The sequence below is a fragment of the Bombus impatiens genome, unplaced genomic scaffold (assembly GCF_000188095.3).
Source record: "Bombus impatiens unplaced genomic scaffold, BIMP_2.2 scf_0765, whole genome shotgun sequence".
In the NCBI taxonomy this organism is placed as follows: Eukaryota; Metazoa; Arthropoda; class Insecta; order Hymenoptera; family Apidae; genus Bombus; species Bombus impatiens.
In genome coordinates this window covers 448,129-472,966 of record NT_177184.1, presented here as the reverse complement: position 1 = coordinate 472,966, position 24,838 = coordinate 448,129, and the positions used below count along the sequence as shown (strand labels likewise).

Sequence of the window (24,838 nt, the reverse complement as noted above, 5' to 3'; positions counted from 1 at the left end):
TTATACTAAATCCTGTACTATTTAAAGTTCAAGTATTTATAGTATAAGTATTTGTATATTAAGTATTTGTATAATATCCTATATTGATTTTGTAGGCATAACCACGTGCCAACCCTCTTTTCAAGGTCGAAAGGCAGCAAAATAGAGTTATCTATCTACTAAATCATGCATAAAAATCGTGTTACATATTTTTATATCAAGGTTGTAATAAAATGAATTTCAATTAATTCTAGTACTGTAACTGTTGCAGAAAAGAAAAGAAATGTAGAAAAGTAAGAATAAACTATTACATCACGTGTATCCTGGCTTGTAATCAATTTATGATTATGATACAAGTGTAGCAATTTCCGGGATGGTGGTCAACCACATTATACATGGCAAGTAGATGAATGGGTACGTAACGTAGCAATCGTAGCGCACGTAGCGATTATAAATTATGTAATATAAAAATATTTGGAAGTTTAGTTGTAGATTCTTTAAATTTCCCAATGAACTATAATTAAATTGTGAATTTTTTTGGAAACTTGTATTTCCATAAATGCACCTCAAGAAGTAGAATTGAAATACAGATTCGTTTCGTTTATTAAATCGTAACAAACATCCTATTTTAACACGCACTCTCTGCATTTTTACATTTTTAAATTTTTTATAAATGGATTAGTCGAACCATAGCCATAAATATGTGTTTTAGTGATCGAAAAATGTTTATGTTACGAAAAATTGTTCTCACCGGAAGTTTCATTCCTTGAAAATCTTCCACAATGACTTCGACATCTCCTTTACCGGCAGATAATGTTTCTATAGTGAAATTAGTTGGTGCTCCGATGACTACACCACTTGGTTCAATACCAGGACCGTAAGCACGTACTCTGCAGGAAATAAAAAATTTAATTAATACACAAAAGATAAAGAATGAAAATAAAAAATAATAATATACAAAAAATAAAGAATCACATTGAAAGCTTAAGTTCTAAATTAACTCTAAATTAATTTTTTTAAAAGAAAATCTTAGTTTACTATAATTAAAATAAACAAAAAACAACAATAGCTTATATTTAAGCAGACTGAGAAAAAACTAGTTGAGTATAGAATTTGTTATAGTAATTCGAAAGTTCTTACACTTCATTGCAATAATAACTGTTCTGTACAAGAAGGATGCAATTTTTCAATTTTCATTGCCTTAGAAAATAGTATGTGTTGCATATCAATAAATTTAGCTAATTGCGAATTTTAATTAACCGAATGATTTAAAGTGGTCTATTAGGGAAAAATAGAAAACAAAGTTGTTACAATCTTTGATTTGAATAGCCAGGAATTAATTGCGCCAAACTATGCATAACTATTATTTTATTATAAAAAAAAATATGAATGACTATGAAAGATGCAAGAAAACACGATATTTACGTAACTTACCGCGGTGGCGGGATACTGCAACCGGAAAATAAAATAGATTTATTAATTATACCACTTTGTGTCATTAAAACATTTACACTCTCTCTATTTATACGCGAGACTAAATATAGAAGAAATAATTTACATTTTTGCTTTTACATTCAGATGCCTACTCTACTGTAATTTATATTTCTTAATTATTTTTCAATTAAACATTTTGACATAAAAAGCTTCTTCGCGCGATACGATATGATAATAGTTGACTGTCATTTCATGAAATCTGGCTTTATCGTATAACAAATGATCGATGAGAGAATTTATTCATCGACTTACCTATTTCGATTGATACGTGGTCGAAGAGGTGCTCCTGGTTTTAGTTTTGCGTTAGGGTATTGACTCAAATATGTCATCATTGACATTTCGTCTATATTTGGATTAACCATTTCCTCTGGCTTGATGAGCTATGTAAAAGAATGACAGAATTAAATAGTAAAGTAGTTAGTTTGCTTTTCTGTAATCGTTTCATTCGCTTTCGTGTCATATCTCTCGTTGCAATTTAATATCGTTACTATACTAATTTATTTCATTTCTAAAACTAATCCCATTGCACAAAATAAAATATTTACAATCGCTTTCTCATCGCTGCAAATAATTTTAAATTAGAACGAGAACGAATAAAACGACAAATAATTTATAAAAATGAACTTCTCATTATTTTATCACGTAGCTCTATGAAACTATTATTTAACAGCGAAAAAACGAAGCTATTAAACGTAAGAAAAAAAAGATGACAGCTAATAAAAGTTCAGAAAGAAGGAACAAAAGTCAGAATAAATACAAGTAAATACAATAAATGATGGAGATAGAGAAGCGTAAAAAATTTTTCGATATATATTTTTACAAATTTTCCTTAAACAACATAACAAGCATTATAGCATTTACCTGAGGTATATTCAGCCAATCATCCGCTAATTGCATTGCTTCCGATGCATTTTGAATTGCGTCATTTTTATTCCACTCGTGCCAATCAGGGCAAAGACCAGACGCAACTCCATCTACCAAAGCACCGATAGCACGGCCATCGTTCCAATCAGTAGTGAAATTACCGATTGCCAATTCTGGTACTTTGTTCTTAATCCACTTGATGAGTCTTTGTTTTGGTCCCTCTGCTTGAGAACCCTCTTCTCCATTCCAGAGAGGCATCGATATCGAATAGTGTAAAATTAGGGTCCATATTAAACCCAGGATTAACTTGAGTTTAGAATCGACGATGTCCGTTGAATCTATAAAATCATTTTGAAATACTAGATGCAGTGGAATAGTAACGAATTGCGATTTAGAAAATTAATTCACAATAGGTGCAATTCTTTAATTTTACGCCAAGAAAAAGGGTAGATAAATGTCCGCTATTATTATGATTATTGTTGAAAATGACAACGTGAGGTCGCGCTCGCCATCCATATGCAGATACGCTAGTTACAATAAATAGTAACTAGAATATAGTTCTAGAAATAATCGATAGATTTAATCGATAGGTTTAAGATATTCTTTTGTTTTTATCCCTAGACCATGTAAGAAAGTACAATAATGGTTTATCGGCTCAAAACGGTGTGATAGATTTATCCAAAGAATAAAATAATAGCTATTGTGATTCTACCTCTAAATATAGAAATAATAACAATTATCTTTATGGATCGTAACGTTGGAAATAAAACTACGTTTTCGACAAATATTTGATTAAAGTTGAATCAATGAGACTGTAAATGATAAAACTAGAAATAATCTTTGAAATACAGACTGTAATTTCATTTTCACTGGGATAGATTTTCATACCATTTATGAATTAATTTGAAATCAAGAAAAGCGAGAAGATAGTTCTGTTAGATAAGAAGAAAGAAATAGTTGTTCTCTATATCAATATTGGCTCAAGAGAGAAACTACCGAGCTCTTATCACGGTCAGGGACGGTAGCTAATACCACTATACACACATGATCAGTGTAAATATAATCTACGATTAATTTAACATATTATTTTTCTGTTTCGAGCTTAGTATGTAATAAAACATTGGTTTCTTAATAAAGCATTCACCGATGAAACTATTCAACTTGTAAATAATTTTTTGTAAACAAATGAGAGAATTCTGTATTAAAAAAATATGTATCTTTATTAGTCGGGAACCTGATAATTAACGAAATATTCTGTCTCGTTCATTAAGACATTTGCTTCTACGTATTTATATGTAAGAGAAATAAACGATATTCTATTTATTTCGACTTTATTAAATCCATCTCCTCGTTTTCATATTTGAAGATACAAAATTTATGTTTAATTGAAAACCTGCTTTAAAGAGCATTTTACGAGCAGATATAAAATACATGCAGACATATTTCTGACATTTCCGGCCAGGAATAGCCATACAGTGATACAATGGCTAAAAAATGACGCTTACACATCAAAATGAATCAACGCTAGTTCTGCGAAAGAAAGTAATTGCATTTGATGTGAAGTACAGCTAAAAGAAAAATAGCTATTTGTTATATTCACCATACTTTATATTATCTGTTATTTATTTTATTTAAGATCACGTCAGCCATGATACACTGTACTTTATTACAAGATATACCACGTTGATTAGACAACGTCAACTTCAATATTTTTATAAAGAGATTGTATCACCTGGTATGTCCATAAATATATATATATATATTATGCGCACACTATGTCATAATAGCTTGTCAGACGTAATCAATATTCCCGATTACACAGTTCGCAAAATTTTTTTTAATCACGCTCTAATTTTATCTTCGGCGATGAGTCATACGAATTTCTATCGCTTCAAACTTTACAACCTTTAGATTTTGATTGCAATGCCAACATAGAAAACAACTCGTAAACATATTTATTACAATTTCCAATTGACACCGAATAAATGTATTTTACAAGCAAAAATATGGACGAATCAGAGTTGATATTCTTAGCACGACAGTGCTGCCATACAAATAACAAAGGAGTAAATGGAAGACTATATATTATGATAATGACTGGTGCAAAATATTTTAGGCGACTGCATCCTCTTTCTCGTATTAGAAACGAGACAACTATAGAATACCATTTGAATCAATATCACGGTAATTGCATTTGCTTTAATCAATTTTGGCAACTTCGCGGTAACCTGAGTATCTGACAAATTTATTTTCAGGAAAATACGTTCGCAACCTTGTCGGTTCGATTAAAATTAGATAAGAGTTTTCTACGTCGCCGAATGTGATATACAGCAATTGACGAAAACCATGAACTGTATAACAAAGAAATAATCCTAATTCTTCAAATTTGAATGTAACATTTTGGTATTTGAATGTTCAAAGGACTTGGAATACCTTTTTTCTTTTCACAAATATATCTATTTAAACGTTGACCTAATTAAAATAAACAAGAAAATGATCGTCAAATATAACTGAACAAATTATAAACGTGAGAATTATGATTCGTACACAATAGTCTTCTGTTTCGAAAGAAACTTCTCTATTCATACTATACACAATAGAATATCTCGTGTTACGTGGTTGCTATTTACACAGATCCGGTATAATGACGAGTATATTTCGAGAAATTATATCAAATGTAGTTCGTATCTGTGTACAGTGTGTTAGGACTATCCAATAAACTCTAGAACATGGAGAAACGTACTATACGCATATGTGTTAGTACACTTAGAATTCGCTTCGATCTCAAATTTCATAACGCAAGAAAACTGATTCCAGTTGGCATAAATAGTACACGAAGATCATCATAAATAGCATATAAAAAATCGTGGCGACAATTGTGATTTAATTCAATCCTCATTATTCACTTGTTGGCTCGGTGTTTCATCCAAATTTTCATCCAACTCCCAAGTTCTCCCGTTATTATTTGGTAATTATAGATTAGTTGACATAAGATGTTTATGCGTTTATGGGAAATTTAGATAATGTGCAAAAATTCACATGACGACTGTACACGATATCAAATGTCTGCTTCTATTCTATTTCTTCAGTTGTAGATCATACAAATCTGAACTTCTATAAGCAGCCTAGAATTAAAATCTAATTACTCATTTTTAGCAATTATGTTTGACAGACGTAAGATGAAGTAATGGACGGAGTCAGCGATGCTTGGAAATCGTCTCCTGCACGAGCTCCTAATGCGCGTTCAATCCATGACGTAACCGGTTAGCCACCAATGACGTCATCGTCTAAACTCGCCGCGGAATACGGTCGAGGAAAACGTCATGGGCACTCGAGAAGAAGCGTGATCGACAACTCAATACATATAAACAGTGGATTTTTTAAGGAATTTCTACGTTTGTATAGAAGATAAGATAATAATACTAATATCTTGCATGTACGCTAATTCTTTCATAAATATACAAATTCATTTCACAAAGAAATTCTAAACTCGCACAAGGAAATACTTTTATGTGATAAAAATATTACTCATTCGATTATTTTTATAAAATTCTTTCAAGTAATTAGAAAGGACAAGTTTCTATTTTCTACTACATCGCAAAGGGTAGGTGATAAATTTATCTACATCGCAAAGTGCAACAGTTATAGATAAACTATTACAATATATATATATATATATATATATATATATATTGTATATATATATTTATATATATATATATTTATATATATATATATATTTATATATATACGTAGGTAAAACAAAAGAATAAACATAAGAAAAAATCCAGCGCAATGAAAAAACGTAAATAAGAAGTTTCATTAACAAAAGATTGTCTCCTTTAATATCGTACGATAAAGATAATTATCAGAATGAACAAAATAATTAATTAAAATGATGCCAGAGCAGACGCACTATGACAAATATAAATTTAAACGAATGACTTCAGTACAAACGCGTATTCTACATAAAGTTAAGCGAGTAAAACATTCCATGCCGTGATAACCAGTTGTATTTTAAATTAAGAACGTATTGATAAGTTATAAGACGGAAAAGAATGCCATTATCATTTATCCTCGTGACAGTTATTGTTATGTTTCCACTAAATTAACACATTGTACAATTACAACGAACGAAAAGATTTGTTTTCTGATTTCATTTTTAGTCGATAATTTATAAATATACACACACACACGACTAAAACATAATTGGTTTAGAATTAAAATGAATTACATGGACAAGAAGTTTGAAGAGTATTTCTCTTGAAATTTTTTTAATTTTGAGAAAAAACTATCTTATCGGGAGAATGAGTTTGGCATAGGTGTACGCAAACTGAAAGCAAAGATGACGTCCCTTGTACCTGAGCAAATATGACCTTCACCTCATCGTGCGCCTACCTACCTGCCTTCCCGCCTACTTTCCATGTCTCCCTCTCACTCCCTCTTCCCGCTTCCCAAAATCACTTTCAAGAGCAAACTATTTATAGTTTTTAGAATTATTTAGATATATAAAATAATTTACGTACATGAACCAATATACTAATATACTAATATACTAATAAATATGTATGGCTTGATACCTACATATATCAAATCCTTTTATATCTTATAAATACTTAGAAGAGATTAGTCCTTGAAAGAAATGAAAGATTCACGACTATCATAAAGAATGGACGAAGCACGTTTTATATAATTGCTAATTCTCAGAAATATTTAGTGGGTACAGGTAACAAAACTATCGCTATATTCCTATCCTACAGATTTTGAAATATTTCGATAAAGCATCATCGATTCGAGGATCTTTTACTATTCCGTGTAATTATCTCTATTTTATTTTTATTTTAATTATCATATCTTGTTCTACAAAAAATCTTCCATTGAAAAATTTCAATATTCATGTAAACTTTCCTTTCTCTTATGGAACTAGCCGCCACAACCATGAAACTTCTGTATAAATGCTATTCAAGCCACCCGTTAGAGAAACTAAGTCAAATAGAAGCGCAGCTTCATAAAGCGCGAAAGTGTTTTTTACTTCCTTGCAATGAGTCATATTACAAGAAATGTAAATTATATTTTTACGTTATCTCTGTTCATTAATAATTTAAAGTATTTCAAAGAAAATATGTACGTATATTTATCTAACGTGAAATGAACCCCCCCCTAACCTAACCCCAACCTAACCCTAATTAGAAATTAATTTACAATTGGTGTTGCTAAACCTTTTTACACCGGGGAAAAAAGGAAAGTGATGACATTTGATAGAGTTAAACAGAACTTGAGATATCCTTTACAATCGTCGATAACAATATGTGTACTATAATAACATTGTCCTCGTTCAAACTTTTATATAAAAAACCATGTTTCTTTCTCTTGCAACACAATTCTCTCTGTGTGTCAAAGGCATATACGAAACATGAAACTATTGTATTTCTTAATATTTTACGTCGATTAATATTTTGACGCGCACAAAATTTTGTAATGACCTGAACAAACCACCGATCACGTAAAAATATTTCTTTTCGTGTTATCACTTCATCGCCAGTCACGTAAGGAGACACGTCTTTTCTACGTTATTAATCAATCGCTGGTCACGTACGACTTCTTTTTAAAAATCTAACTGAATTTCCAGTTACAATAGCTTTTCGAAAGTGAAATTTTTAGATCGAAATATAAGTTGACAGATGCGACGCGAGATGCCTACGTATATCGACAAAGTCTCAACTCGAAAATCAAAACAAAATAAAACAGTTCACACGGTATTTTATGACATAAAATTAGGAAACTGCAACATCGTACGGCCCAAAACGAGGTTCTAAGCCCTTATGCCCTCCAAAATGTCTCAAATTATTTGTTTCGATCCTCGAGATATGTAAACTTGAACTCCTAACCGATTTTACGACCTCACTATACTATACCTACCTACTTACATCTTGTTTAGTATCATGATTGTAATTGTATATCTCTATCAGCACATTTTTGCAACGGAAGAATAATATATTATTTAATATGTATAAAATCTATCTCCAATATAGTCCAATATAGTAACATTCAACATTAAAAATTAAATGTGGGGAATGAATAAAATTTATACTACCATCGAACAAAATAAATTTGTTAAGAGGGCAAACAATAATAATTACATCCGCTTAATTACACCGAGATATACATAACAATAACAGTTAAAGTACTGTCAAATATGCTTTACATGTGTACTAGTAAGAATCACTGTATATGTATATTTATACAATGAAAGAAAACTACGTATCACATGTACTCGTTAATTTGATCTATCTCATTTTCTTATTCCTAATTCTTTTTCTTTGCTTTCTTTCCTCTCGATTCGAAAGGGAAGAAAGAGGAGAGAATGACTCAAACGAATGATATGAACGGAGAAAAAAGCGGAACACAGGGAAGCCTAACTGAAGCAACAAAACACGAATGTCAGCCACTCACCGATATTAACGATTCTTATTCCCTCGTCGTCCAAAAACTTCAATGCCACTGAAACATTTTCCAATTTCTGTGATCTAAAGACGGGCTTCTGACTATGCTTCGGAAGCTTCTTCTGCGCGAGCACCTCGATCAAACTGATGAGTAGAAGACCGTCGGACAAATCACACTCCAAATCATCGATCTGTCTGTTCACCGTTTTCAGCTTCTCGTTCGCCCATCTCGTAAACGTGTTTTGCTGCGTTCGTTTCCACTGGGCATCCTCCAACAAATCTTGTTCGAACATGTCGTCGTCCTCTTCCTCTGCGTTCTCGCACTTGACTGACTTATCGTTCTCGCACATTTTATCGGCCGGTTCGCTCCTACGGGATGACATTGGTAATGGTGAGAACGATGGTGGGGAGAAAAGTAGAAAACCTTGTGTGTGTGTTCACACGTTGCTGCTCCGTTCACTCTAATCTCCCCTCTCCTCTTAAACCGAGATGAGCTCGCTATACGCTCTACACCGTGTGTCTTACTCACTTTCTCTCATTTTACTGTATCTTCTCTGATGCATGCATATACTACTTACAGCAGCAAAAGTATCGGTATTACCCATAGCCTTACTTTTCTATGAAGCGTTCTTTTTTTATCAACATCTCAATTTCATTTTTATAGTATCAAGTTTATATGTAGTTATACGAAAGTAATTCTAAATTGTATAAAATTTAGTATTAATTAGTATGTATATGGTAGAATAAATGCAATAGCGTATCAATTATATCATATAATAGAGAGAAAGAGAGAGTAGAAATTTGTAAATCTGTAATACGTTTCCTTTTACACGATAATTCTTTAATCAACCTTTGATACTTCGATCATTCAGTCACTGATTATACATCATTTAAAAGATATGTAAATTAAAAGCCAAATCGTAAATTATAGATATTATTATAGCGTTATATAGATAGTACTACGACAAAATAAGTGCAATATAACAATGTTCGTACTGTCTACACGCAAAATATCTTTATCTTAATCTACAAAATTGTACTTCTTAAAATTCGATTTCTTTTGGTCTCCTTATAAGGAATTCCTTTAGAATTCTGTAAAAAATGACTCGCATAAGAATTATTTTAATGAATATGCAATTTAAATAAATGAATTTAATGAATAATGAATATAAAATAATTTATTACAAACTACTAGAAAAATTTATGAAATAATAGAGATATCTACATAATTCTAACATCTTGTGGGTCAAAAAATTATTGCCACCGTGTTGTGAGATTCTTGCAACCGTGCAACTTTGGTAAGCAATATTTCTGCTTATTACTTGAAATAACAAAGATATTTGAGATAAATAGAAGTGGTAAATCATTCCATATATCGCACAGGAACACTGTAAAATTTTATCAATACAAATGCTAATTATCTCCATAAAGACACAAGGCTGAATGAAATATTTGTTATAATTTATTATTAGATATTCAGTCACGTAATACGAATTACTATCTAATTCCACATCATATCATGTTAGCGAATTAACAATTAAATAACAATTGCACTGTATATAATTTTCCGCTCGGTACAATTTTAAAGTTTATCCTTGTCAAAGTTACTATTTGACGTACAATGAAATATCTATCATACGTAAAACTCGACCCTGATAGTATAATAAAGATAATAATATATAAGATATATAAGGTATATAAGATGTATAAGATATGTGTATTTAACTGTATCTGAATGACCAAAAAGAACTTGAAATTGTGTCGCTAGCGGATAACATCCGATATAGTAAGTATTGCAACACAAATTCCTTTTGTGGAATAGTCACCTTCTTCTTCCTTTTCGGAAACGATTCCAGTTTTAGCAGCGGACCTTACGTTCCTTTTCAGCCGACTTGCAATCAAGAGTTAGGTCAGTGATTTAACCGCCAAAAAAAAAGAAATGATAATAAATTGATATACATATCCCGTTCAAAATACGAGGTTATAGTGGATGTATTATTTAAAGCAGGAATCGAAATAAATAGCTTCTTCCGTCTTTTTTTTTCTTTTTTTAAATTCTGTTGATGTTTCGTTTAAGAAAATATCTGTTCCTGTGGAATCTTTATGGAAAGAAATATTACCCTTAAAAACTTTTTTATAGAGTGTTCTCATGCAACAGATACTCAAGAATCTATAGAGTGAAGGTTTCACGAAAACAAGTTATCTTGGAACGTGTATTAAAAAAGATTTTAAAGATACCAAATCATTAAACGCTAATTTTACTTAATAATGTAACGTCATATCATTCATATGCTTAATGAATAGAAGATATGAAAATCATAGCATGATTAATTCATAGATTCATAAGTATTGGCCAGAAAAGAGAACTTGTCAAGAATAATACTTACTAGTGGATATACATTTTTTACTATGCGGAGAATTGTTTTTAAACTGAATATCATTTGATTGGAGGTGTCGTAAATTATCAAGAGATAATGGAAAATGATAAATTTTCTCGTTTTCTCGTTCGTGGTCGACTTCAAAATTCCCGATTCTAATGCATATTTCATCGGCTGTATGAGGTGACCGCTCGCTCCGACTAGTTTTACCGTGGTAGAAATAATGGCATATAAGTTTCGAAATTTGGCAAGCGAACATCTTCCGAAATACTACTGCATATGATATTGCGAGAGATTATTATACCACCCTATCCTGTTGTCGTTATTAAAAGAAATTCAGCAATTAAAATGACGCATATTACATATTTTGTGTTGATATAAAACGTATAAATAATTCTTTATAATGGTCGATTTTATTGTATGCATGTATTTGGTATTCGAATTGAATGTTTATCAGCAAGAACAAAACTCTTACTCCTGATCCATATTTAACTCTCGTGATTCAATGTCTAAGTAACTGTGACTCATCACGCGTTAGTGACGGGCCTGTTTATGTAGCCGCGAAATGACGAATGTATAATTGTTAAGAACAGATCTTCGACAAACAAAATAGTTGCTTGTAACATTTGAAATCTACGAAATATATTAATTGGATCGATAAAATCATTTACTTAATTGTCACGTGTGTGATGTTCAAAAAAATGATAAATTTGTTACGAATATTTTGATGGAAACCGCCATATTAAAACGTACATGAACGTACGAATTTGATATTTTACGTACGCTATGTTGCCTATGAGAAAAAATTACGGACACGTGAAAATGGAACCTATCTCGTCGATTTCAATGATCTTGAAATATTTTATGAAGGTCAATGTTCTGAGTAATCTTACACAGAACATCCCACGCAACTAGGACAGCTACATCTTTACGAAGACACGTTGTTAAGTTCCTTAAACATGAATGACAGAAAGAATGAAACACCAAAGATTATAAAAAGACACATAACTAGTGTATTAAATAACATAAGAAAAGTATGGGAAAATATTTCAAGTGCTATAGAGAAAATAATTTTGCAAATTCCAAACTCTAACATCTTTTAAATCGATAGTTTAAACGAATTGTGTGTAAAATATAATACATCCAATTGAACTATACTTTCTCTCTCTCTCTCTCTCTCTCTTTCTCTCTCTCATGTATCATATGTAAAAATACATGCAATTTTATAAACATCCTGCAATTTCGTTGTAGTTCCGTTCAAGGTAGTTAAGCTAAATTCAATGTCTCATTTACTTAATCGCTAGCAAAGTGAAGCTTGTATTATAAAATAAATCTATAGTATACACTCGCGTACACATAACTTGTAAACGGTATATAACTTACAAGAATGATTAGGATTTCAAATAATTAAAGTGTCAATACTATGAGAATAGTACATATGTACATGTATATTGTATACGTGTACGTAATACGAGGTTAGGCGTTATTTCAAAGTTTTGTCATTAGGTTCTAGATAATTGTCAAATAGGTAATCTGATCAGTGTAATAGGAAATTAATCAATTCCATGCTAAATTACGATGTGCCTCTTGCAAGTCAGAGCCAAGGTATTTTTAGAGTACGTAGACATACGTGTCTTTTTTCCAAGGTCTAATCTTGTGTGTGTGCAAAAGATAAATTTTATCGTGCGAAATACTGTTCAAGTTAAAAAGTATACAATGTGAGTATATATTTCGTCAAAGTTCACTGAATAGAACAGATTAAAATGAATAGAGAAATAACGTGCATAGACAGTGGCTGTAGAAACACAATCACTGTTCTACGATTAGATAAGACAAATTTTACTGACACTAGTTCCGATTATTAAAAATTAGAAATTGATTAATGGTATTTACTTGTACTAGCAATCGTTTAACTAAAATGCTTCTGTAAAGTTTTAGAAAAATGTTGGTAAGTGACGAGTTATTGTAAATTATTGCACAAAAGATTAGTAATAAACCAAGAGGAATAGGAAAAGAAGAAATTATTATAACATATTCGCAAATTATACAGTATTAAATAAAGTTTACCACGACGCTACATAATCTTACTTCGTAATTTAAATTGAATCAATCGTTAAAAAATTATACCTTCCAATATCTATTATCTTGCTATTTGTAACGTCAACGAACTTAAAAACCACTGTACGCATTTGTCGCATGTTAATTCTCAATTGTTTCACTCACGTGGCATGCATATCATTTCATATAATTATTTGAAGCATAAATTGCCATTCATGCAATCACTAATTAACAGCGTTTATTAAAACACATAGATAAGAATCTTATTTGCAATCTCTTATTTGCATCTCTTTTGATTGAAGCAGTTTTGATTGAAAGTATCAAATTATGTAGCAAACAAGTAAACACTGGCGTGATAAAGGATGCATCTTCTCCCGTAAATGTAAAAAGCTTTTTAATTGTGACAAAATTTCTTAAAATTATAGAAGAAGAAAATGTATAGAATAAAAGGTAATGACTGTTTTTCTTTTCTAAACGATAAACATTGTTAGAAAAATACTTTACACGCTACCTTATTTACAGGATAAAATGGATCTATTAATAAGGTATATATTCGCACTAGTAATTCCCTTTCAAATATGATTCACACTTTTACACTTTTAATATACATTAAAACACAAGCACAATTTACATTTGAACGATGTATTAAAGAGAAGAGACTCTTTGCACTGTTCGATACGATTTAGAAAGGTTTACTGACGTTTACCGCCACCGAATTTGGAAGAGAGGGAAAATGTACCGAACAAACTCCGAGAATAGCTATCCCCTCGTCTTCAACCCTCCCACTCTGGCTAGCAAACTATATATACACACGCCGATCTGTCTGTTTCTCTCGCTATCCCTTTTCCCAATTCCTATTGTCCATTGAAACTTTGCCATTTTATTTAAACCTATTCTTACTACAATGTCCGTCGAACTTTAATTTAGTCTAATGGCATCATCAATATTTAATAAATACTTATAGAGTAGTCGTCCTCTTTCTAACGATAAGAACATTCCTCTATCAGATATAACAAATTTTGAAGTAGAGATATAAAAAACTACATATGTTATAATCATAAAAGACATGTTTAATGAATCTTATAAAATTATAAAACGATATAAAATTAGCTTATTTTAAAAGCATCTATATAAACATATTCCATTTATTTATTTATTTATTTATTGAAAATGTATAAAATATATGCAATAAATTAATAATACTTGTTTATGTGGTATTAATAAATAAATTGATAAGACTATTTATTAACGAGAACAGAGAAAACACCTACAACAGAAGGGATACGATGTAATAATGAAGGGAAAACAATATTTTGGTATTAATAATAATAAAATATTTAATTCAGTTATCGACAAAACAAACCACTCGTTTCGCGGAAACGTAAAAAAATACAAATTAAAAGATTACTTAAATAATTTATAAGCAATAAACTAAAATAAACCATATTATGTTAAAAAAGAAATAGAAAAAGTAGTCTTTGATGTGTTGATATTATCTAGATATATGTACTTGAAGCAAAAATTCCCAGTCTTAATAAACTTAATACACAAGAATGTTACCAAACTTATGTTTTTGCTGAAGAAACTGCTTTTTTTGCAGCCTCATCTAAATCATTTGCTGTAACAATTGATAACTTGCTCTCTGCAAGAAGTTTCTTTGCTTCTGTTACATTAGTACCTATTTTAAAAACATAGTGAACATTATTAAATCATATAACAATAAAAATAAATAAATAGATAAATAGATAATATTCTATAACTTCTGTAACAAAATTACAAAGTAAATAATAACGAAATAATTACCTTCTAGTCTAACAACTAATGGAATTTTAAGCTTTAAATTATGAGATGCCGCAATAATTCCTTTTGCTATTGTAGCACAATTTACAATACCTCCAAATACATTTACAAGAATAGCTTTTACTTTTGGATCTAGAGATATCAAACAGAACATTTAAAGTTGTTTTTTTCGAAAATATGTGAATATAATTCACAGAGATAATATATCTGATAAAATCATTAATTAAATTTCTTAAAGAAATATGATAAAATCGTGGAAACACATTACACAAATCACATTCACAAGTTTAAGAGATCTATTCAGGCCATTATGTTACATATATAAAAAATAGGAAAACTTCAATTTCTTTTTTTTTTCGATTTTTCGACTTTCCTACAAGTCTATTATAGTACATACATACCTTCACTAAGAATTCTAAATGCTTGATAAACCTGATCCTCTTTAACGCTTCCACCCACATCCAGAAAATTTGCTGGAGATCCACCATTTAATTTAATTATATCCATAGTAGCCATTGCCAAACCAGCACCATTGACTAAATATAATATATAATTTTGAATTTTATGTTAATTAAGAAGAATAATAATATTCTGTTCAAAATACTTTACATAAATTTTTATGAATTAAAAATTAAATAATGATTATTTCAAAAATTATTCCTCCCTTTTATATATATATATAATATAGTAATATATAATATATAGTATAGCAAATATTATTACCATATTATTAAACATACCCAAACATCCTATGTTGCCATCCATACCAATATAATTCAAATTGAAACGTGATGCATCTGCTTCTCTAGGATCTTTTGTATCACTGTCTTCTAAAGCAAATAAATCTTGTTGCCTAAATTCAGCATTATCATCAAATGCTATTTTTGCGTCTACTGCTATAACTTGCTTATCTGTAGTTTCAACCAATGGATTAATTTCAACTTGTAAAGCATCAATATCTACAAATAGTTTCCACAAATTTTTTAATTCAAATATTGCTTTCTGTTGTATTTCTGAATCCACAAAACCAAGAAATATGCTAACATCTTTGGCTATCTCATCATCAATGCCATAGTATATGTCAAGAGGTACTGTTTTTATTAATTCTGGATTCTTTTCAGCAACTGTTTCTATATCCATACCACCTGATGGTGAAGCTATTAATACAGGACCATTGTGTTGTCTGTCCATAAGAATACAGATGTATGTTTCACGTGCAATATTTACAGATTCTGCTATCATAATTTTTTGTACCAATATACCATCTTTTGAAGTTTGTTTTGTAATAAGACGGTGACCTAACATATTTCTCACAACATCTATGACAGCTTTATGACTATTAAAAAATATGCAATAATAAATAATACACATACTTTTGTATTATGTATCATACCATCTACACTTACTCTTTTGTAAGATGAACACCTCCTTTGAAGCCATTATCAAACCATCCTTTCCCGCGACCACCAGCTAGTACCTGAGCTTTTATAACATACTCATCCGCACCTATAAAAGTAAATCAAATTGCAACAGCTTCATTTAAAAACAGAAAGAATGAAACATATCTATGTAACTAATAATAATAGAATGTTATAAGATTGAACTAATAAAGAATTAAATTTTGATAAGTTAAAATGCTACAATCAAATCTGTATCAATAATTTATTATACCTTTATACAAATGATAATTAAATAAACAAGTAAATTAGATATATTAGAAATAGGGAAAAATACCAACTTATTTTTTGTAAAGCAGAATTCGCTTTAGTTAGATCATCCACAATAGCAAAATTTTGTACAGAAACTCCACAATCTCTTAGGAGTTCCTTACTCTGATATTCGAGTAGATTCAAGCTTCTCGTTTGTTTAGTATTAAATTTTAAAATTTTATTCAACACTTGACTTGGACATAACTTTCGGTTTATAAATCGTAACATGTTTAACTTTAAAAATAAAACTTTATAAAATAGTAATGAAAAATGTTCTTTATGAAATCTTCAAGACTATTCACGATTCTCAGCCACCGGCATTAATTTAAGATACAATTTATCTCTACAGAATATGTTTACAACAATTCTTTACAAAATAGGAGTTATCATTTGTATCTTAAGAGTAATCATCGGTTTCTAAAATTAAACTATATGGACATTATCTTAAGTATATCTACAATTATCTCTTATAACCTCTATATTAAACTAAATCTGTATGTATTGACAATAAACTGATATCTACTACCAAACTACTTTATCTGCTACTACGTATGTATATATAATATCTATCCAAAATATTTTATAAAAAATGAAATACGTGATATTTAAATAATGAAATATAAACTTTTTATTATTTTAATCCTCGCAATATATGTAATATTTTTAATATTCAGATTAATCAATTCAAATATTAGATTTAAACTAGCTAATTATCTTTTTAATAAACCAAATAAAATAATTTTAACTTTTTTATTTGAATTTTATTTCGATGTCTTTAGAATCATTAGTAATTTATACTTATACTTTTAATTTAAAGATGTACATATATAGTTCTAATTATAGAAAATATTCTCCACAATTTTAATTTTAGTTATTAATAAAGGATAAGGATAAACTGATTTTTCTTGTAAAAAACATATATAAGATTTTATTTATTATTAATGTATTAGTATAAAAAGGTATGTATTCTATTTTCACGAATTAAACATTCTTACATCAATAAGTTATAGCTACCAAAATTTATTATTTTGTATAATTTTAATTTTCCGAGTTAAATAGGATTATACAAATAATAAACTTTTTACATAATTGAGTAACAAATTTTTATGCATTATGAGATTTTTTTTAACGAAGATTTTTATTATTGTCTATACAAGAATATAATATTAAAAAATATTAATATGATAATTATTATTTACACATTATTTGGATATTTATTCATGGACGGATAAACATGATTTCTTGTATAAAAAATTCTTAAAAAATCATTTGTTCATAATATCATAAAGTCTAAATAATTTAGAAGAACAATATTAATTTATGTAAAAATTTGTATGTTATATTTTTATAATAAATTATTTTCAAGAGAAAAGTGACAAACTCTTCTGTTTTGCAAAAATAACATTAATTCGTATAGGCACCCTTGTCTACAAAATGGTTCTGCTTAGTACTTAAGTACTTCCAGTACTTATTTTATTTTTCTAATAAAATGTATTTGTACCACTTTTCCATTAAGCTTTCCGTTACTTTTATTCTTAAAAGAACAAGTACTTGTTAAAAGTATTGAGATTTCACTTTATATTTCACATTCATATTCATATCGACATTATCATACTAATGTCATAAATATTTTATGAAAATCATCTACTGTCCATTTAATGTAAAACTTACTAAATATTACAATAAACAGTATTTTGTTCAAAGTGAACTCTTTAACTTTAATGTGTTACGGTATTTGTAAAAGTTTTGGATATGATTAATATTGTCTAGCAATGTTAGATCTGGTTAGAAAATAATTAAATAATAATGGTATCATAATTTGCACAAATATTTCTCAACAAATTAATGATTTGAAAACAGCAAATTATACTGGTCTATTTCTATCTTTTCATAAAAATATTTTATACACACGCACGCGCATACACATACGTATTCTCTCTCTCTCTCTCTCTTCTCTCGCGTTCAATTTCTTACTAACAGTTTAGTAAATCTGTGATATATCAAAAGTATCTTATACTCATACTATATGTATTCATAAATTCTCAATAATAATAACAATGATATACCTAAAGCAGCATCCAAAATTTTATTACCAGCACTGCTTCTGAAAGCAGCTGCGTCGCCCATTTGGAATGTATGAGTTGGACTCGACATTCGTCCATCTCCTCCATTGCTAAATGCAAGTACACGTAAGTGGTATGCCTTTCCAGGGCTGAGATTTGTGATATAAGCTTCTAATTTCGAGCCACCTGGTATAATAGTATCATTTGCGGTGCTCATATCTTGGTCTAGCTCCCAAACACGTATTTTATAACCTATTAATGGTTCTTCTTCTAAACTTGGTTGTACATAACGCCAAACAACCCGAACTGTTGAAGGATTTACTCCATATACATTGACAGAAGATGGTGGTTTTTGCGGTGCTTTACGGAAAGTTCTTTCTAAATATCGTTCACTTTCAGGACCTTCTCCCGCAGAATTATACGCCATGACTTTAACATAATAATAAGTATCAGGTTGCAAACCAACTACAAGAGCCCAAGGTCTTGCACTTCGAGATAAGTAATATACTGCATCTTCCTCTTTATTACTTTCCTTCCAATACTTTATTCTATGGCCTATTAATTTGCCCCGTATCCTTTCACGTGTCTGTTCAATTGGCAGCCAACTAACTTTTAAGCTAGTACTATTGTAGCCATGTGCTACAACTTGTTGTGGAGCTACTTGGGGCATATCTTCAGCACTAAATATCGTAACTGCATTAGAAATTGGTCCAAAACCTAATGCATTAGCAGCTTGGACTTTAACTTCGTATTCTGTGTAATAATATTGTTGTTGTATCTGAACAACACTTCTCCCAGCATTACCATAGTCTTTCAAAGATAATGACTGAAACTCAGTTTCGTGATACTTTTGACGCCAGAAAACTTTGTAGTAGATTCCTGGACCATTTTGTTCAGATGATGGTAAAGGATCCCATGTTATTGTAAGATCTCCGATTTTACCTCCTCCTCCGCCTATGTTGGATGGAACTTTTGTTGGTTTATCAGGTGGTGTACTGTATTGTGGGGAGGGTGATGATGGTAAACTGTATCCTAATTCATTAAAAGCAGATACACAGAACTCATATGTAGTATAAGGATTTAGAACATTCTCCAAATAAGCCTCTTTTCTACCATTATATCTATCTACTTCAACAGCAGTTATATCTGAAATAACATTTACATTATGTACGTTTTTATTGAAAAAATCTATGTGATCAAAAACCATAAATAATTTTATTATACATACTTTCTATGATATTAGACCATGTGTGATTCCAATTTGTTCTTGCGCTTACAGTATACATAGTAATGGGTTTGCCATTAAAAGCACCATCAGTCCAACGTAAAGTTGTAGAAGTTTTTACAATATTTACAACTTGTACACCACCAGGTGGTCCTGGTGGTCCCTCTATTGTAACTGTCGTTTTACTAGAAATTTCGCCTACTGCACTTTTAATTATGCATTGATATTCTCCTGCTTCTGCGAATGTAGCGTTTATTATATTAAGTTCTTCTCCGTCAATATGCAATCTAGGATTATTTATTAAATCCTCGTCTCTGATACGTAAACCATTATGTTTCCAAATATAAGCTACATCTAGCATTTCATCAACTACTTCCCCCATGCAACGCAGTGTTTGATTTTGCATCACTGCACTTGTAACATGTTGTGGTAACTTTTCAATAAATTGTGGACCACCTTTGATTTAATAAAAATCGATATCTTAAATACAATTCAGTAAAACTATAGTTTTATCGAATGTTCGTGAAATCATAGAATCCCGTTATCAGAAAGGAGAATGATTCTCCACGCAAATATAAGTTTAAAATATAAAGTTTTTTTATTTGGAGCTCTATTTCCGAAAAAATTGATTTTGAAAACTCGTCAAGTATGTCTGGTTTGATATAATCTACGTTCGATTTCATGAACACTCGTATGTAATGAAGTATATTGTCTTACGTAATACTATTAATCGTCCACGAGTGTCATCGCTTCCATATTGATTTGTTGCAGTGCAAATGTATGTGCCTTCATCATCCCTTGATACTGGGCTAATTATTAGATTACCAGTTTCTAAAATTCTACGTCTACCACCAGAACCAATCACATTTCCATCTTTCTTCCAGACAAATTTTGGTCTAGGTGCAGCTTCAGGGTTACAGAATATTGTGACATTACCTTTTTCTGCTGCGTAAGTCTCGGGTTCCATAGGCCGTTTTTTAAAAGATGGTTTTAATGCTAAAATTTCGGAATGATATTTAAAAATAATAATTTTTGAATATGAGTCTTTTTTTAAAAGTTACACACACATTCCATTTCTATCGAAACTATATATCTAAATAACAACTTACATAAAATTCGAAGTTGTGCAGATGAATACTTTGTTTTTAACTGATTTCTTGCGCGACATTGATACATAGCTTGATCTCGCTCTGGATCTAAATATTTTATACTTAAGACATTATCTTGTATAGAATATCGATCTCTATCTTGTGAAGGAAGTGTTTCCATATTTAACATTTCACCATTTCTAAACCAACTATAAGAAACATCTGGTATTCCAAATGCTTCACAAGTCCAAGTTAACTCTCCTCTATTATCCATATGTTTATCTACTAATGGAATTGTAAAATTCGGAGCTGCTTGAATAGTTAGTCTTACAGAATTTTCAATTGCTGATCTGTCATTATAAACTCTACAAGTGTACTCTCCTTGATCATCAACATGTACTTTTGGAATTATTAATACTCGATTATAACTAGTTGTGTATGATCCACGTGGCAGTGATGCACCTCTTCTTGTCCAATTGTATGATGGAATTGGACTGTGTTAAATTGAAAAATGTATTATGTAATAAAATTATATACTATTTTACACGATAATAACAATTTACTAACTTAAATATTCTAAATTACCGGATGATATAGTAAATTTATTTTGAGATACAATTAAACTTACTATCCAAATGCAACACATTCAAGTCTAACTTCCTCTCCTGCAATTGGAGCATCTGGAAATGCCTTTGGAAAATTACCAGAGAACTTTAATTGTTGGAAGGAGGCTGAAAATGAAGAGATTCATCAAAATATAAAATACTGACTGAAAAAATGAAGACAATTAAAGGAATATAATTACAATGTGAGTCAACCCTCAAAGGGAAAAATGGCCCATTACGACCAGTATCAGAGGCAACACTTTGAACATTACAAGAATAATTGCCACGATCAATCATTTCCAATGCAGAAAAATAAAGTGCCCCATCATGAGAAACAAAAACACGTTTATCTTCTTCCACAAAATTGGGGAAATAGTCACGTGCCCAATAATATTTGACTCCTGGAAAATGTTGTGGTGGATCACAATATACAACTTTACCCCAATTTTGTTCTCCACGTTCTTCTGAACGTTTTAAATTAAATTCCAATATATACCCAAATGACAGTTCCACACTTTCAGATATAATTGTACCAAATTTATTGGTTGCTTTACAGTGGTATGAACCTCTGTCTTCTGTCTAAAAACAATAAATTAGTGTTGTATAAATAACATTTTCTTTTAGTATATAATGATTATAATCCAAGATATTATTTACCTGATCAGGTTCATAAATAATTAAAGTGCCACCACTGATTGTATATCTATTATTATTTAGTGGATCTATTTTTGTTGCAATGAGTCTGTCATTCTCATAATCTTCTTTGAACCATTCATATGTTGGTGCAGGATAACCACCTGCTAAGCAACTCAGTGCAACATCATTGTTTATTTTTCTTTTTGACAGATCAAATACTTTATCAGTAGGTTGCTTGATAAAATATGGTCCTCTAGGAATTTCACGAGGATTATCAATTTCAATACCATATTGATAAGTACGATCATCATCTACTAAGTTATGCAAATTAGAAATTGGTGCTTCACAAATGTATAAGAACCTATCTCTACCATTTACTTTTTCCAGTCCCCATCGTTGTAAATTATTATGATAAGAATACACTAAATAATCTCCTCCAAGTGTATTATCAACTGGTTCAGGTAAAAATGCATTTTCCATATTTAATAATTGAGTATTATCAGCTTCATTTATCCAATTTCCATTTTGATATTTTATACCAGTATACCATTTATGATGTTGTGGATCTTGCCATAATAAATGATATAATATAAATCCATGTTCTTCTAAGGAATTAATTGTAGTAAGATCACTTTGATAAGCTTCACAATTTTTTTTAGCTTCTTGTCTGTCCCTAATAGGACTCTTTATGAAACGGTAACATGATTCTTGAAATTTTATCCAATGTTGTGGACACTGATATTGTTCTCCATATAGGACATTTTGTGCAAATGTATAACTTGTTACAATAAGAATGTATGTTATAATCTCTGATACACAATACATTATTACTTCAATATAATTGAAAGATTATAGATTTATCAAATTAATGGTAATCTGAAAAAACATTACATATTCTATTATAAATAAAATCATTACATATTCTTTTTAAGATCAAATGTAATAAGTGATTAAGTGATTAAACATAATGCATCTGTCAATCAAATGACTTTTGTAATATTTGATCTTTTTTATAATAAATACAAATACTATCAAGGAAAATGTGTATTAATTTTTATATTATTAATCATTTCTCACCTCACTTTAATATAATTTATATTAATTATGACAAAAATAATATAAATAATTTAAGAAAGAAATTAGCCGTTTTGATGAAGAACAATGTTGAAAGAACTTAATTACATATAAAAGCATATTATATTTGACCATATAAGCTAGGGAGTGGCACTATAATCTTAAAGTAATTTAATATAATACTTAATGTAGTTTAGACCTTTGCCTTTTAAAACTGTATTACTATTTATTATTTATCAGCTTTAATTAGTTTCTATTTACGTATGAAACACTATGAACTGTTATTTAATAATTGTAGAAATTAGCGTCTTTACTGTTGACACAACACATGAATAAATGTAAACCTTAATACAATAGATACATGATGTCAAAATTATGTTTCAGGAAATTACCATAAATTGTAATTTAAAATATAAAATCAAAATGAAACAAAATAAAACGATTTATTACATAAACTTTAATATAATAAATATTTTGTTACACATACATAATTAATTCACACAACACAATAATAGATATCCTATTTTACTGAGAACAAACCTTTAGTACATACGCTTCGATCCATTACTAATAAGGGTGGGGTCCTTTATCAGAGATGAGCAGGGCTATTGCCGACGCAATGTTAAAAAGGTCAGCCAAGAAATAGATACAAGGAATAAGAGTCTCCAGCGGCTAGCGGTTGAACTATACGCACATTTGATCTCTAGTACTCTTTGTAGAAGAAACGTACATATGCACGGTGAGCAGGGAAATATTTCAATTATTAGCGAAGGAAATTTTTCTAAATAGAGATAACATCAAATTGTCAAAATTGTGTCACTTCCTTTAATCACATTTTTTGTTATGTTCTCTTGATAAAACATCCAAATTTTGGCGAGAAATTCCTCCGAGAAACAGAAAATTTTAATTTCCGAAATCCTGAGAATCTGATGTCAGTTCCTCTAATGCTATGTTCTCCTGATAAAAAAAAAGCTGCTATTTTTATTTTTATATTCCGCTAAGGAATGCCTCCTTATTTTAAAAGATTTAAACGCTTTGTTTATTTATAAAATAAGATTGTATTATTCATTTCAATTCGCAAGTTTACAATATTTCGAAACGAACCTATTTCCCTCTCACCTCGATGCCGTGTTTATGCACGTTTCTCTTAGCAAAAGCACCGGTGGAGAAATGTGTGTATAGTTCGGTTATTTAACCACTAGAGGCGGCAATTCATGGAGCGTACTTTTGGCTGAGTTTCACCCATGCACATTGGCAATCTCCCTACTCCTCTCTGGTTTCACACTAATTTACACAGCTGCGCCCCATTCTACTTACATGCTACCGAAGAACAATATTGTTTGTTTATAGATAAGATTATTTATATTGTCTGGTTCCTATCTTTACTAACACCAGGGATCTTTTATTCATTTTACAATCACA

General features: G+C 30.1%; 3 protein-coding genes across 8 annotated transcripts in view; all 3 read right to left on the bottom strand.

Moving 5' to 3' along the window:
- The window catches only part of LOC100747901 (filamin-A), a 51,480-nt gene extending 37,475 nt beyond the window's left edge, over nucleotides 1–14,005 (bottom strand). The window contains exons 1-6 of one of the 4 annotated variants that reach the window (XM_024370427.2): nucleotides 13,728–14,005; nucleotides 8,791–9,149; nucleotides 2,335–2,675; nucleotides 1,726–1,853; nucleotides 1,414–1,428; nucleotides 731–869 (exon numbers count right to left, since the gene is read on the bottom strand). In XM_024370427.2, the coding sequence (XP_024226195.1) occupies nucleotides 731–869; nucleotides 1,414–1,428; nucleotides 1,726–1,853; nucleotides 2,335–2,675; nucleotides 8,791–9,130 (963 nt within the window). In that variant the 5' untranslated portion in view covers nucleotides 9,131–9,149; nucleotides 13,728–14,005. The remainder of the gene's footprint in view (nucleotides 1–730; nucleotides 870–1,413; nucleotides 1,429–1,725; nucleotides 1,854–2,334; nucleotides 2,676–8,790; nucleotides 9,150–13,727) is intronic. The other 3 variants (XM_033323060.1, XM_033323059.1, XM_033323061.1) reach the window with 3 other exon arrangements.
- LOC100747780 (contactin) lies at nucleotides 8,242–24,176 on the bottom strand. 3 transcript variants are annotated; one of them, XM_024370437.2, is made up of 9 exons: nucleotides 23,957–24,176; nucleotides 22,364–23,218; nucleotides 21,907–22,285; nucleotides 21,730–21,832; nucleotides 21,123–21,595; nucleotides 20,731–21,009; nucleotides 20,017–20,469; nucleotides 18,743–19,934; nucleotides 8,242–8,252 (listed from the first exon to the last, which is right to left on the bottom strand). In XM_024370437.2, the coding sequence occupies exons 2-8, from the start codon at nucleotides 23,165–23,167 to the stop codon at nucleotides 18,748–18,750; spliced, it is 3,678 nt and encodes a 1,225-aa protein (XP_024226205.1). In that variant the 5' UTR covers nucleotides 23,168–23,218; nucleotides 23,957–24,176; the 3' UTR covers nucleotides 8,242–8,252; nucleotides 18,743–18,747. The 3 variants fall into 3 exon arrangements, 2 of the variants coding, with proteins under 2 accessions (XP_024226205.1, XP_012245741.1); XR_001102576.3 differs by lacking the exon at nucleotides 8,242–8,252 and adding an exon at nucleotides 10,816–12,351 and having other exon boundaries at nucleotides 18,677–19,934; XM_012390318.3 differs by lacking the exon at nucleotides 8,242–8,252 and having other exon boundaries at nucleotides 18,128–19,934; nucleotides 23,957–24,175.
- LOC105681314 (succinate--CoA ligase [GDP-forming] subunit beta, mitochondrial) lies at nucleotides 14,536–17,268 on the bottom strand. The gene is made up of 6 exons (XM_012390335.3): nucleotides 16,755–17,268; nucleotides 16,423–16,522; nucleotides 15,757–16,352; nucleotides 15,418–15,552; nucleotides 15,020–15,148; nucleotides 14,536–14,894 (listed from the first exon to the last, which is right to left on the bottom strand). The coding sequence occupies exons 1-6, from the start codon at nucleotides 16,951–16,953 to the stop codon at nucleotides 14,782–14,784; spliced, it is 1,272 nt and encodes a 423-aa protein (XP_012245758.1). The 5' UTR covers nucleotides 16,954–17,268; the 3' UTR covers nucleotides 14,536–14,781.
- Nucleotides 24,177–24,838: the final 662 nt, after the last annotated feature.